The 13,076-nt window shown below is 38.0% G+C and overlaps 1 protein-coding gene across 1 annotated transcript in view; it reads right to left on the minus strand.

Annotated features, from left to right (window-relative positions):
* spock2 (SPARC (osteonectin), cwcv and kazal like domains proteoglycan 2) overlaps positions 1–13,076 on the minus strand; it is a 63,368-nt gene that overhangs the window by 19,028 nt on the left and 31,264 nt on the right. Inside the window, exons 3-4 of the mRNA XM_033980220.2 lie at positions 1,647–1,761; positions 874–979 (exon numbers count right to left, since the gene is read on the minus strand). Coding sequence (XP_033836111.1) covers positions 874–979; positions 1,647–1,761 — 221 coding nt within the window. The remainder of the gene's footprint in view (positions 1–873; positions 980–1,646; positions 1,762–13,076) is intronic.

Consider the following 13,076-nt stretch of genomic DNA (forward strand, 5'->3'; position numbering starts at 1 on the left):
CTGTCGGAAGGAAGGCGGGAGTGTAAATGAAACCTTAAAAGCATCATCCGTGTTTCGCCGCAGTGACAGTTTGATAAGGGTGGTGTGAGGTAACCGCGAGGAGTCAATTGATATAAGCTACAGTTTGTGTGTTATTGCTGTGTTGTGTTCTAAGAAACAATCTTAAATAATTCAATTTAAACATCATACAGACAATATAAATGATAAATGATAATGAAATCAGTGTTGTGTCTGTTGTGTGTTTTCACCATCTTGTTGTTGGTAGTGCCTACTGTACAAAATATTCAATAGATTTTTTTTTTTTTTTAATGTTGCAAAGGTTGCAGGGTTGCCAAACAAATCAATACTAAGATACAATTCGATACTAAACCTAGTATCAAAGCAAGATTGTCTTGAGTCATTTGAACAAGTATTTTGATTGAAAACAATAAAAAATAGGATATAGTTGTACAGTTTGTAATGAGCGTTAGAATGCTTGACCTATATCAGAACTAGTATAAGGCCGTGTAGTAATAATTAAGTATTTACTTTATTTTTTTGTTGTTATGTTATTGTCATTGTGGTATCAAAATTGGTATTGAGAAGTAGTGTCGAAATCAAGTTTGAAATTTTTGTATCGTAACAACATTAGAGTTAGGTTGATATCCATTTTTGATTTATGTTCTCAATTATAGTCTTAGCCTGTAGTTAGCTTAACTTCAAAATACTGTTATCCGTTAGCATTGTAACACGAAAAGCTACAACAAAATGCTAAATGTTTTACACCTGCTAATGTTATCTACCCAGAGATTGGCATCCAACACATCAACTCTGTTTGAACAAAAATCGAATTACTTGCAGGATCATGAATGCTGCTAATTGTTATGCACGTACCTTAGAAGCATAGTTGTGTCCGTCGGAGCCGCATACAGGCCCGGTGGAGGATATGGGACAGGGCTGACAGCTGCCGTCAGGAGAGCGGAGAGCAGGCTGCTTCAGTCTGGAGGGATAAGACACAGAAATACACATGTCTGATGCCCTCTGCTGGCAATAGAGGGTAGTGAAGCATTTTTGAAAGTGAAAATTAGCAGCATGGCTATTATTAAGTCCTATGATGCTTAGAGAGATGTTTTGCTGTAAAAGAAAAGCAAGCGCTGGAGTATGGAATATAAAATGAGAGTTTATTCGTGTAGGGAAAGAGAACAAACAGCAAATTGGAGTACTCAGGTTACAAAATATAGCATTGCATGATTAAAAGCTGGTTAATTTGCAAGTCCCTTTTAAAGATTCACTATGTTACTTTTCTGGTGGAGGGTTCACCACCTGCTTGTCTCCATGGAATTGTTATTGCTTTGCTTGAAATGTTCTTAAACATATCTATCTCTCACAGTAACGGTGCATATTTTTCAAGGTAATTTGAAGAATGCAAGATAAGTTTAATACCATATGAAGGAACATTCCAAGCAAAGCACTAAGATCTCCATAAATACAAGCAGGTGGCGGACCCTCCGCTTTAAAAATTACATAGTGCAAGTTTAAACAGCTAGCATTGAAACTACATTGCAATACACACTAGCTTTACCATTCTTGAGTTGACCCCATTTCTGGATGTTTCTCTCCTGCAAGTATGCGTGCATTGGGGAGTCGCCTATAGTTGAAATGCTCACCTATGCTCCAGCTTCTTGCGGTTGACGCACACAGCTCTCTGGTAGCCCTGGGCGATACACACCTTGTGCCGGCTACACTTAACCTTCTGACAGGGGTCCTTGGTTGTGTCTACATCTGGGAGAAACACAGGAAATTAGAAGTATGCTCTGAAAACCCCCTGGGCCCTGAGCTTTTTACTTCCACCAACAACTTTCTGTTATCGTCACCTCACAACTGACAGAAGCAGAGATGTGCTGATATTACATTTACACTCAGAGTAAATGCACTGAATATAAAAAGGTGGATCTGAAGGTGCACTGAGGAAAATGTTGAATGTTTTTAAGCATTTCATTTATTTATTTGTTTGCCGTCTCCTTTAGCTTAATCAAATGGATGAGATTAGATTAGTTGGGCTGCCGCAATCTTGGTTGTAGTGATTTGTTTACAACTGGAATTTTTCAAATTGCTCAAATTGCATCGTTCAACTAATAGTTTATTATGCTGGTACTCAGACAATATTCTTTCTCTCAGAGTCTCAAGTAAGTCTCACATCTTGGGCTGAGTCAAGTCCAAAGTCAAAGGCAGGCAAGTCCAAATCATGTCCAGTCAAAGACAGGCAGGTCGATGTCAAGTCCCAAGTCCTCTGCTTTGAGCTTGTATTTCTGCAATGTTTACACTTTTGAAACTAAATTGTGCTACTTAAAAATCACAGTAACAAAAAAGGATGTGACCACATCCAAATTTCACGGTACAATATTTCTTGTGATATTTGCAGAGGCTAACAGAACTGTAGATATGCTACTTTTTTCCTTTTACAATGGCTTGATCATTACTGTCATAATCAAAGGAATTAAGATTTGAAAGTGTTTTATCAACAATAATTTTGTCATGACATCTGCACTGTTTATGTAGTTCCCACAATTTTTTAGCTATTGCTGCAAATAAAAACAATGCATTAAAGCAAGGGAGCTTGTAATCCTATTTATTGTGACAGCCCTCACTAATATTGACATTTGATGATACAATATCACAGTATTTCAGTTACATCCCTAATAACAAATAGATAAGTGGGAAGGGATGTTCCTGTTTGTTCCAGAAAAAAAGCACTAAAAGTAACAACTGTAAAGAGAAAAGTGTTTTCTAAAACCATTATTTTATTTGAGGAGAGGAGTCAAGTTACAGGGCTCAAGTCCAAGTCTCAAATCATTGGCCTTCAAGTGCCAAAGAAGTGCCAAAATTGTTATGGAGTATCAAGCCTTTTACTTAGTGTTGTAGAATACATTGTAGGAGTTAAAGAAAAGAAGCATGAAGCTGGAGTTCAAACGCAGGAGAAGTTAATTTACCATCAGTACAGGACCCAGCTCCCGGAGACATGAACCCTCAAGACACTGAGATAGTATTGTCTAGTCCAGTCTAGTGCATTCCAGTCTGGCTATGCTTCCGTTGTGGGGAGTATTAGACCTCTGATGACGCAGGCTAAGATAACAAGGACTGAGATGGCCTCGGTACACCACAAAAATTGAATTCCTCTAACACTTAGTATCAACTTTTATCTTAGTATATGACAACACTACATTGGTCTCTGAACGTGTGTGAGTGGGTAAACTGCCCATTACGTAAAAGTACTTTGAGTGTCCAAAGGAGGTGAAACAGATATTTACAGTAAAATCAATCTTTCAACCAAATGTTTCCATAAATCCACATCACAAGAAGGCATTGTTTTAGCCCACCGAAGTTGAGAGCAAGGACCTAAGAGAGAAACAATTCAAATGAGGCTAAAAACAACAACTGCTATCTTTGATCTTCAGATGTATCTTCGGTTATGTTAGATTGAGTGAGCAAAAATCACAGCTGGGTGGGAACATGCTCTGACCCCTTTTTCAAAACAAGGCCGCATCTAACCCCTTGCCACATTTCTTTCAACCGTACAGTGATTTACTACTAGTATTCACGCTACATACTGGGACAAATCTTTCTGCAGCCCTGCTTTAAGGCTGCACTGCTAGCGCACCTCCTCCTCCATCCATCACACTGTGGGCTAGCCGCTAATGCTAGCCCAGGTGTCACGGCCCCACACGCAGTCATATGTCACAGCTGTCTGTTCAGAGCAGGCCCCCTGGAGGTCGACCTGGATGTCACACTCTATTTTCTTCAGCTCGCAGCCTCCATTCACCTAGGCTACACTACAATACATCTTATTTGATCTTAATGCACAAGTACAACGCCAGGTTCTATCTGAGACTTTGAATTAATCATGACATACGCTTCAGATTCCTGTTCATAGACACTAGTACTTTTCAGTATTCAAAAGACATAATATTTTGAATTGGTATTTGCCATGGCAACGGTGCTACATTTTCATTACTCTGAAGCCCATCAATAGATATAAAAAAAAAAAAAAGTTGTAAGAATTGCAAGAAACACAAACGAAATCTCATATAAAGTTATAGATGCTGTAATTTCTGTGTTATGGAAAAATAGGTATAATTCTGATGATTTTTTAATTAAAAAAAATGCAAAACATTTGTTAAAATAGAGAGTGTTTAGGAACATAATTTTGGTTTTATGCTGTAGCAAAAGAGAGAAAAAATTATCAGAAATTTTGCTTTCATATTGCTAAAGATATACATTTTTAGACAATATATGTGGAGGATTTAATTTCATTTTATGACTATTTCTGTTCATGACGTCAACATCTGTGACAACCGTAAAATTCCACCGTTTCTTCTGTCTGTCATAACAAAAAGATTTAACATTGTGACATTCTTATCAGTCAGAGACCAAACCATCATGTGCCCCAATTGTATCCAGTTTTACGCCGTTGTAATTTGGGCTTAAATCGGCTCTCTTGTCCCCTCTGGTGTTGGCCCGGGACACAAATATTAATGCTGCCTTCTCTATCTGTGACAGGATTATTGAAGCAGAGAGGCAGAGATCTGATTTGAGAAGCAAATCCGAAACAATACAGCACCCTGTCATGGCTGAGCCCGAGAGCTGCCTGAATAACATGGCAGAGGGGGAACGCACAGTCTGTTCTTTATCCTGCGGGACAGCAGCCTAAGTCTCAGGTAGTACTATATTACATTTCATATATACTGATAATACAAGAGTTTACTGTACATGTGCCACTATTTGGACAAAATCTCTCACAGTACCATTTCCCAAGTTAGGGGTGGACATAGCAATAGTGAGAAAAATGACGTCTATACAGTATATAGGCCTGTCACGACAACAAACCCAAAAGCAGACAACAAATAAATAGCAGAATGAAACAATTTTGTCCATAGTTTGCATATGTAATGAGTTATTACAGTTATTAATTCAACCCTCTAGAGCTCAAATCATACTGCCAAAAAATTACCAAAAATTTTCCAGTAGTGCAAAAAAAAAGTACACACGATAAATATTGCCCCCAAAGAAGTATTGTTCCAACTTTCATATATAGAATGATAAATTGACACAGTAATTATGATGACAGGCCTGTCTACATATCTTCAATATGTTTTGGATTATGCCGTTGACAATATTCAGACGATGTTATTGCAATCCATCAGGGTATCGTAAAACATGCCTGTAAATGTCAAAGTTAGAGATAGACCGACATATCAGTTGGCAGATATATCAGCCAATATTTGCTTTTTTGAGCATCAGCTATGTCTTCAATCTCCACTCACCAGCTGATTAAACAAAAGATATAAAGCTTTATTTGACCACTCAAGTACAAAAGACACTTCACGAAATGTAGCTACTCTGGTCTCTTTTAGGTTTTAAGTAAAACAGCACTGTGGATGCCCTAATATATATTATATTATTTTTCCTTTTTGTATAATTATTATGTAGAGGAATGCAATGTATAAACAGTTAATAGTGTTAATAATAATTCTAATTCATATCTACTAATATTATTCATGTTTCAAAATATCTCCCAATATATCTTGAATAAATGCTATATTCCAGTTGATATTGTTATGTCTGGCCTGTGTGAGTCCATTCCACTGTCCAATGTTCCACTGTCCCATGTTTTCCCGATGACCTGTGGGCTGGAGCTCCACCTCAAGGTCCCATCAGTATTTAAGGAGCAGCTCCAGCCTCACTCCAGCCACCTCCTCTAATGCTAGCCAGTCATTCCTGCCTGTAATAAAACTTTAAAACATTTACACCTCTCTGCCTGCATTTGTTATCCCCCTGAAGACATGTTGTATGTCATCAGTTCACATTGAGTCCTTGGAAAAATAAAATTCAACCTAAATACAGAGACCAAACCTTTGTATAAGGCTATAAACAGTTCAATAATGTTTTATGTAGGAAATGACACAAATACCAAATTAGAAACACTACAATAAAAAAAAAAACACTAAGGTAAACTCATTAAGCTCATGCACGATTCACTCTCCATAGGACATTCAGTGTGAAATCAGAACACAAAATTCTAATGTCTAAAGAAAGGGTGTTTTATTTAGGTAAACGTTATCATAATCATTAGAGTATCGAGCCCATTCCTTAATATTGAAATCAAGTTTGAAATTAGAGATCGGAGAATACTAATTATGATGACGCCAAAATCTATTCACATTTTACTGCTGTTTTAATGTCGCGCCACATATTGTGTACGTCTTGTACAAATGAGCCGATGGAGAAAATATTGGTTGCTAAGTAGCTGATTCTTAGCTGCTTCTTCTGTAACCAACAAAGAACAATAAGGGGCTTTGGGTGATAATGACAGGAGGAGAATACAGTTCAGTATTATTCACTCCTGATTGAATAATAATACAGCCATCCAGCCAAATGAACAGAGCATAAGCAGTGCATGTAATCCTGCCGTCTAATAGCCAAACATTAGTAAATAAATCTTGGATCGGGCGGTGCGTCTACAATGCTGGCAGTGTTGCGGTGTTTTGAGCACAGAAGCATAAGGTGGCTGCCGGAGCCTCATGTTAACTTAACAGGCTTCCGCGGATTAAAGCGCTGCCTGCCGATGATGACGTTACCATGGCAACAGGCTCTTGGCGGTCCAGGAATCATTTCTGGCTGTGACTGTGATTTGCAGCTCAATCTGCGTTATCTGCGAGTAGTGAAGTAGAACGTCTGAGACCCCTGTCGAACAATCAAGTCAATCAATCAGCACTTTGTTTTGCATTGTTCTGTGTGTTTACAAGGTCCTACATAAGCGGTGTGCGGAAGACTTCTGGTGGTCCTCCAGAGGCTTCAAATAAAGATTAGGATCAAAGGGATTTTTCTCTGGTCAGTTTAGAAAAGTAGACCATTGTATTCATTTAAAGAGGGCATACGTTTACTTCTTTGTGGTATTAAATGCTAACACATCATATTTAGATCACCATGTTACCTTTTATTGTTTTGGAAATATTATATTCACTGAAAACAACATATTGTGCTAAGTCACTATCCTTCAGAGCGCTATCACAACACAATCAGCGTCAGGTGTGGGAGCACGGGTGTCGTCGGCTTGTGGGCGGAGCATTGTAAAGCTAACATAAGCAGGGTTCGAATAGGGCCCGACTAAGATTGCTAAATCAATGAAACATGAAACCTTTTAGGCATCTTTTTTTAATGAGGGGGACAACATCTGTTTTGTTTAATACCCCCTTTTTAAGCACAGTTCTGGTTTACTGCTAGATTGATTTTAGAACTAGTTTAATTCTGACTGGATTAAATCCTGGATTTTCTTTTAGTTTTTGTGTAGTCCTGGTTTACTGTAGTTGTAAATTTTAGGGATGCACCGATCTAGCTTTTTCTGTTCCAATACCAATGTGGATACTTTGGTATCATATCGTATCGATGCATCTCTAGTAAATTTGGTCTCTTTTTAGTCCTCTGCAAGAAAATATGTTAAAATTTATTTTAAGCCCTTATTGAGCTCTTTGGACTTGGTGAATAGATCTAATGGCCCAATAGCCCCAATCTAATCAATATTTAGTCCTGACTTTGCCCTTTTACTTTGCCCTTTGTGGAATAGGTTTAACCCTACTGATTAGCTCTGGTTTAGTCTATGGATTAGTCTAGCTTAAGGTTTGGGCTGGTATGACTCTTGCCTGACTAGCCAGTTACGTTCTGTTTGAATTCAGAAGGGTCTGGAGTAAGACAATAAAGCGTGTCAAACCGTTGCTCTATTTTGGGACGGTCCAGTCAATGTTCTTAATGTGGAAGGTTGAGGAGATTCTAGATCTTCAAAAACTAATCCTTCTTTTACAATTCTATCTCTTCTTTGCATCTATAGTGTACACTTAAAAACTTAACCTACTTCCATTCGAACTTGTGGAAGGTCTCGCTCATTCAGTATTAAACTAATGCCGGCATCACAGAAGCTCGTCTAATTAGGCTCCTGGTGCTTCAATGTAATCCAAATCACATCGAGTGCAGTTTATCCCTGTAGATGGAAGCTAACAGAGGCAGGGCAACTTTCCCATCCACTCTATACACACTCCAATAAAGCCACTAATACGGTCAGCGTTAGCTCGGCCCACTAAACGGACACACATGGCTCAGTTGTTAATGATCAAAATGAATGAGCTAGAACTTAATGAAATGGCCTTTTATGGAGGAAAGTATTGCTTAGTTTGATAGATAGAAAGTGCTAGTTGGATGATTTCAAATTGGCCGTGTGTACTGATCACTGCCAAGATTGACAAGGGTAATGTGTCTTGAAAATATACACCAACGTGAATTGCAAAAGCCAAGCGACCTAACATTAAAGTCATAGTAAAAAGTACACATACTCAAGTACAAGAAATTTTCCACTGCACTTCTCCAGCTGTAGCTCTGCTGACAAATTGGCTCAAAGGATTGGGTCAAATGCAAAGGACAGATTTTACCTACAGGTACAGTAAAGTCACATCATTTTGTCACATCACCGAACAATGAAGTGTAATTTTGTAATTACACTTAATTTATAATTGTAAATTTCTTTCTTCACCAGTGTAAATGTCTGTATTAGTGTTGTCACGATACTAAAATCTCTAACTCAATTAGTAAGGTAGTAACAAGGAATAGACTCTATACTCAATCCTGATTCTGATACCTTGATGATAATTAAAAAAAACACTATTTATTTAGACAATAGAATCTAATTTTCAACACTCAATGGTAGTACTTTCTTTTATCAAAATGTGGTCTTATATCTGTGTAATCCCTCAGTGCTCCAGGTAGGTTCATATTGGTCCATGGGTGTATACTAGTCTGTGTGTCTTATATTTGTTCTGATACAGCTCAAGATCATTCTAAAGATATTCAGGAAAGGTTCCTTTTCTGTCCTGTGAATGTGACTAGTTTTTAGTATATTTGCTTAAATGAGTATCTAGGTTCAATACCAGACTTAGTATCGACTAGTATCTGATTTTTGATACTTTTGACAAGCCTAGTCTATAGTATGTAGGCCAGCCAGCTAAATGAAACACCTGCAATATTTGACTTCAGTTAAGCCCAGTGTTAAGCAAATCCTATGCAAGAAGCAATAATGACTGATTCAGAGAATAGTTTGGTTAACAAACAAGCAAAACTACTCATGCAAATCAGACAATGACACATTTCAGCATCACCACGTGTCTAACCTGACTCACCAGATCTGCTTTTACAATGGGCCATCTGGAGCCCTCTTCAGAATCTACACATAGAGTCCTTCAGAGCAGTACCAGGTCGGTGACTTAGTGAACCAGGACTGATGGTGTATATTCATTGTAAATAGAAATGAGTGAGAAATCACACTTAAAGGGCCTGCACCTGTTTTTAATTTGTACTTGTCCAGATAAATGCTCTTTACATCATGTATTTTATGGTCAAACCAGCTAAAAAGAAAAAAATGACAGTTAAATATAATCTATTCATTGTGTTTTCTTGAGTAAAAAATAATACAGACGCTACTGACAAGGTCACTTTTTTCATCCAATCAGGCAGATTGTTACTAAGTATCATAGGAAACGAACTGTCTGACACTGTCCCAGACACTTGATTCTCTGTCATGGTGCATTTTCAAGAGCAACAAAGACAATCAAATAGTAGCAGAGATAGGAGAACTGTAAGGAAATAACTGCATGACACTATCTCAGACAGTTGTTTCTGTGTCATGGTGCAATATCACAGCGGCAGAAAGGACTAAGTGGACAATGATAAAAGTTAAAATAAAACACTTTCCTGACTCATGGTTTGAAACCAGCTACAGACCCTTTAACAAACTTTACTGAAACTTCTTCCACCACTGCGTTGTTAATATGTTGTTAATATTCCTGGAGGACGATACTGTCTGCATTTGACATATTTTTTATATTAATAAGTGACTCATTATAAAATTCTTGGTTAGAGAACACAGAAAAGTGGTCAGGCCGACCTGGACAAGCAGCCCAAATGAAAGTAACATTAACAGAGAATTTCCATTAAGGCTTTTCAAACCTATCTGGTTTATAAAAGTATTATTAAGGTCACAGTGACATACAGGCCTCTAATACTGCAGAATCCAGGGCTAACTTAATTTGTGTAATGACATATACTTTCAATGACACAATCACTGTATTAGTTATAAAAACCCAAGCAACAGCGCACACAGAACACAAAGGACGTCTGAAAGCATTCCCCTTTGCACTGTATACTTAACTCATCTCAAACTGTCCACTGAGATATCATTACCTCGGCCTCCCTTTGAAGGGTAATTACAAAAATGGATCCCACGCTCCCTCCCATCGGGGTCCAAAGAGCTTCAAAGTGTTTTGCTTGAACTTTTCCTCCAGTCTCGTTGCGCACGGGTCCCAGGTGGAGAGTTGGGTAAAATATATCTGGACAATATTAGGGCATATGAAAGTGAGGATGCCATAGAAGGGCTATACAGGAGAATGTGACAGAATACTCCCATATTATTGGTCAGACTCACAAGTGAGAGAGGTCTCTGACTGGAAGAGGTGTGGTGGTCTGCTGTAGTAGAGGTCAAGAGGTCAGCCAGAGACCGGATTGTACAATGCGATAATGCTACAGCTGAGTATCGACGACGACAATCAGGTGTATTGGGACAGATTAGTCAATCACCGATAAGTAATTAGTGCTAGGAGGAGGAGGGGGAATTCTGGTAAAGAGAAAATCTACAGTAATATTAAGAAGAGCATTTTTACAGCTTCATTTTCACCTCGTGTTTGTCTCCATGGAGATGTTATTGCTTTGCTTTAATGTTCCACAGTATTATGAAATTTTATCTATATAAGCTATATATTGCCTCTTTTCAATTAGAGGTGTTTTTATTGGAAAAACATGTATTTTTGCAATGAGCAGGGAGCCTCTCCACAGATCCAATGTGGAACTTGGCCTACTAGTGTCACCTACTTGTCTCCATGGAGCTAACAAGTTTAATGCTATAATGTGGAATGTTCCAGTTGCATAGTGCATAGTGTCTGACTATTAGGATTAGGAAAGTTACCATTACAAATTTTTGTGATAGCATTATTGGACATTCCAATTTTAATATAAAAACTATAACCAGTTTCCATAAACAATATATAACATATTGCAAACTTCAGCAAAGTTTTGATATTACATTTAAACATAATGAACTCAGTTAGATGAGTTTGGACAATCAAAGTAGGATTTTTTTTTTTTTTTTTTTCAGATAAAAGAATTAGAAATACATTTTATGCAGCTATAATACAAATTTTTAAATGATTTTTAATCATATATCAAACATTACACTTCCTTTGAGACACCTGTTCCACTGACCACTCAGCACGTTTTTATCTATCCAGAGTCTTGTCTGCTATCGACTTGCATCCACTGATTGATCGGAAAGTGTCCGTTCACCTTGCTTGTTTGACTAAGATAAGCTCCCTGTAAAGCAAAGTACATTTAAATACGCTTAGCAATCTCCCATCCATGCCGAAAATCGTCGCTTCTTCTTTACATTAGCACCATTAGCAATTCGCACACAGCCAAATTACAAGTGTTCTGCTGTTGTTTACAATCCCACTGGCTGGACTGATGAATCGGGTGAAGAAATCGACTGCAAATTACCCTGACCTCTGCATTCAGTACACGTGCAATAGTGCGGTGCTGGAATTCAAATGTAGTCTCCACCAAAGCAGTGTTGACAGTTGGAAGTCTTTTTATGCGGCACTATCATGAGTGTCTGGCTGCCTGGAGTTAAAACATCACAATGATTTAATAACGTCTCGCAGGCAAAAATCTACGACTTTTTTATTCCGTTGCTTCATTAGGTTGCTCGTAAAGGCAGTCACATTGGAGGGAAAAGATGGCACACTTATGTCAATGGAGAGAAATATACTGAGAAAGGGGCAGGGGGATGGGTGGAATAATAGTGGGATTCGGCAGATCACCTGAGGGAGTGAGTGAGTCACTAAAGTGGAGATGTTTAAAAAATGAGGGTGGAGGTATCAGATGGAGAATGATATCGAGAATAGAAAGTGAACATGAAATGAGGGCTTACATTACGGGTTTAAAACTTTTCTTGCAGCAGCAGTCCCGATTTTGATTCAAGTTTTAGCTTGAAGTAACATCTGGTTTTACTGTTGTTGTGGGAGTAGATCTTAAAGGACCTTATGTTAGACTTTGATTTTATATTCCATTATTCTTAATTACAAAAACATTGAACACGATGGCCAAGTTGTTTAATGTTATAATTTGGTGTTTTGGTTCTCAAGATGATTATCCAATAAGAAACCAGAATGAGTCTCTGGTCTGAGTACTCACTACGTACCCACTATATGCAGGGTAAGGCACTGGCAAACCCTGATTCAGCTGTGATTGTAAAATTTTGGACAATAAAGCAGAACAGTCTGTAAACCCTAAAAAAAAATAACACTATGGGAACCCAACATGCTTGCAAAAATATTGATTGTCTTGGAGTTCAATTCAAATTCTACATTTGTTAAAAAGCAGAAAAGGGTTACAAAGTTCTTTATCATTTTGATTCAATTATCTTTTTGAGCATCTTTTAGCATAATATGTCGTAACCGAATATACTTTGACATGCTAATGGAAATCTGTGAAACAACATAATCCTTTAAATTTGGATATTTAAAGTTGTCCTTCTCTGAGTAACTTTGTCAAACTGCACTTGTCCTGTTCGTTTTGCAGGCTTCTAATCTGTGACATTGAAGACCATAATTAGTCGTTCGTTTAAGACTTTGGGAAAGAGTGCTAATGGACTGTGCGGTGGAGATGACTTCATTTGGGCTCGGGCGCTGGAGGACGAGACTTCAGTGTCACGACTTCATCTGGCACAGGCTCAATTAAAGCCCACTTCACAGCAGGAGTCTCACACAGCGCTCAGTGAAGTTACACGCACAGCTTAGTCAAAGTACAGGTACTATTAAGATATACCTACTGCATCTAATGAATCAGATCAAACGACTGTGTTTTAATCACACTAATGCTGCAGAGGGGGTGGACAAAGTGACATTTTCTTAGCCTTAGAAAATATCTTGTTTAATGAGCATTTGTGT

Source organism: Periophthalmus magnuspinnatus, chromosome 15 (genome assembly GCF_009829125.3).
Source record: "Periophthalmus magnuspinnatus isolate fPerMag1 chromosome 15, fPerMag1.2.pri, whole genome shotgun sequence".
NCBI classification, from domain to species: Eukaryota; Metazoa; Chordata; class Actinopteri; order Gobiiformes; family Gobiidae; genus Periophthalmus; species Periophthalmus magnuspinnatus.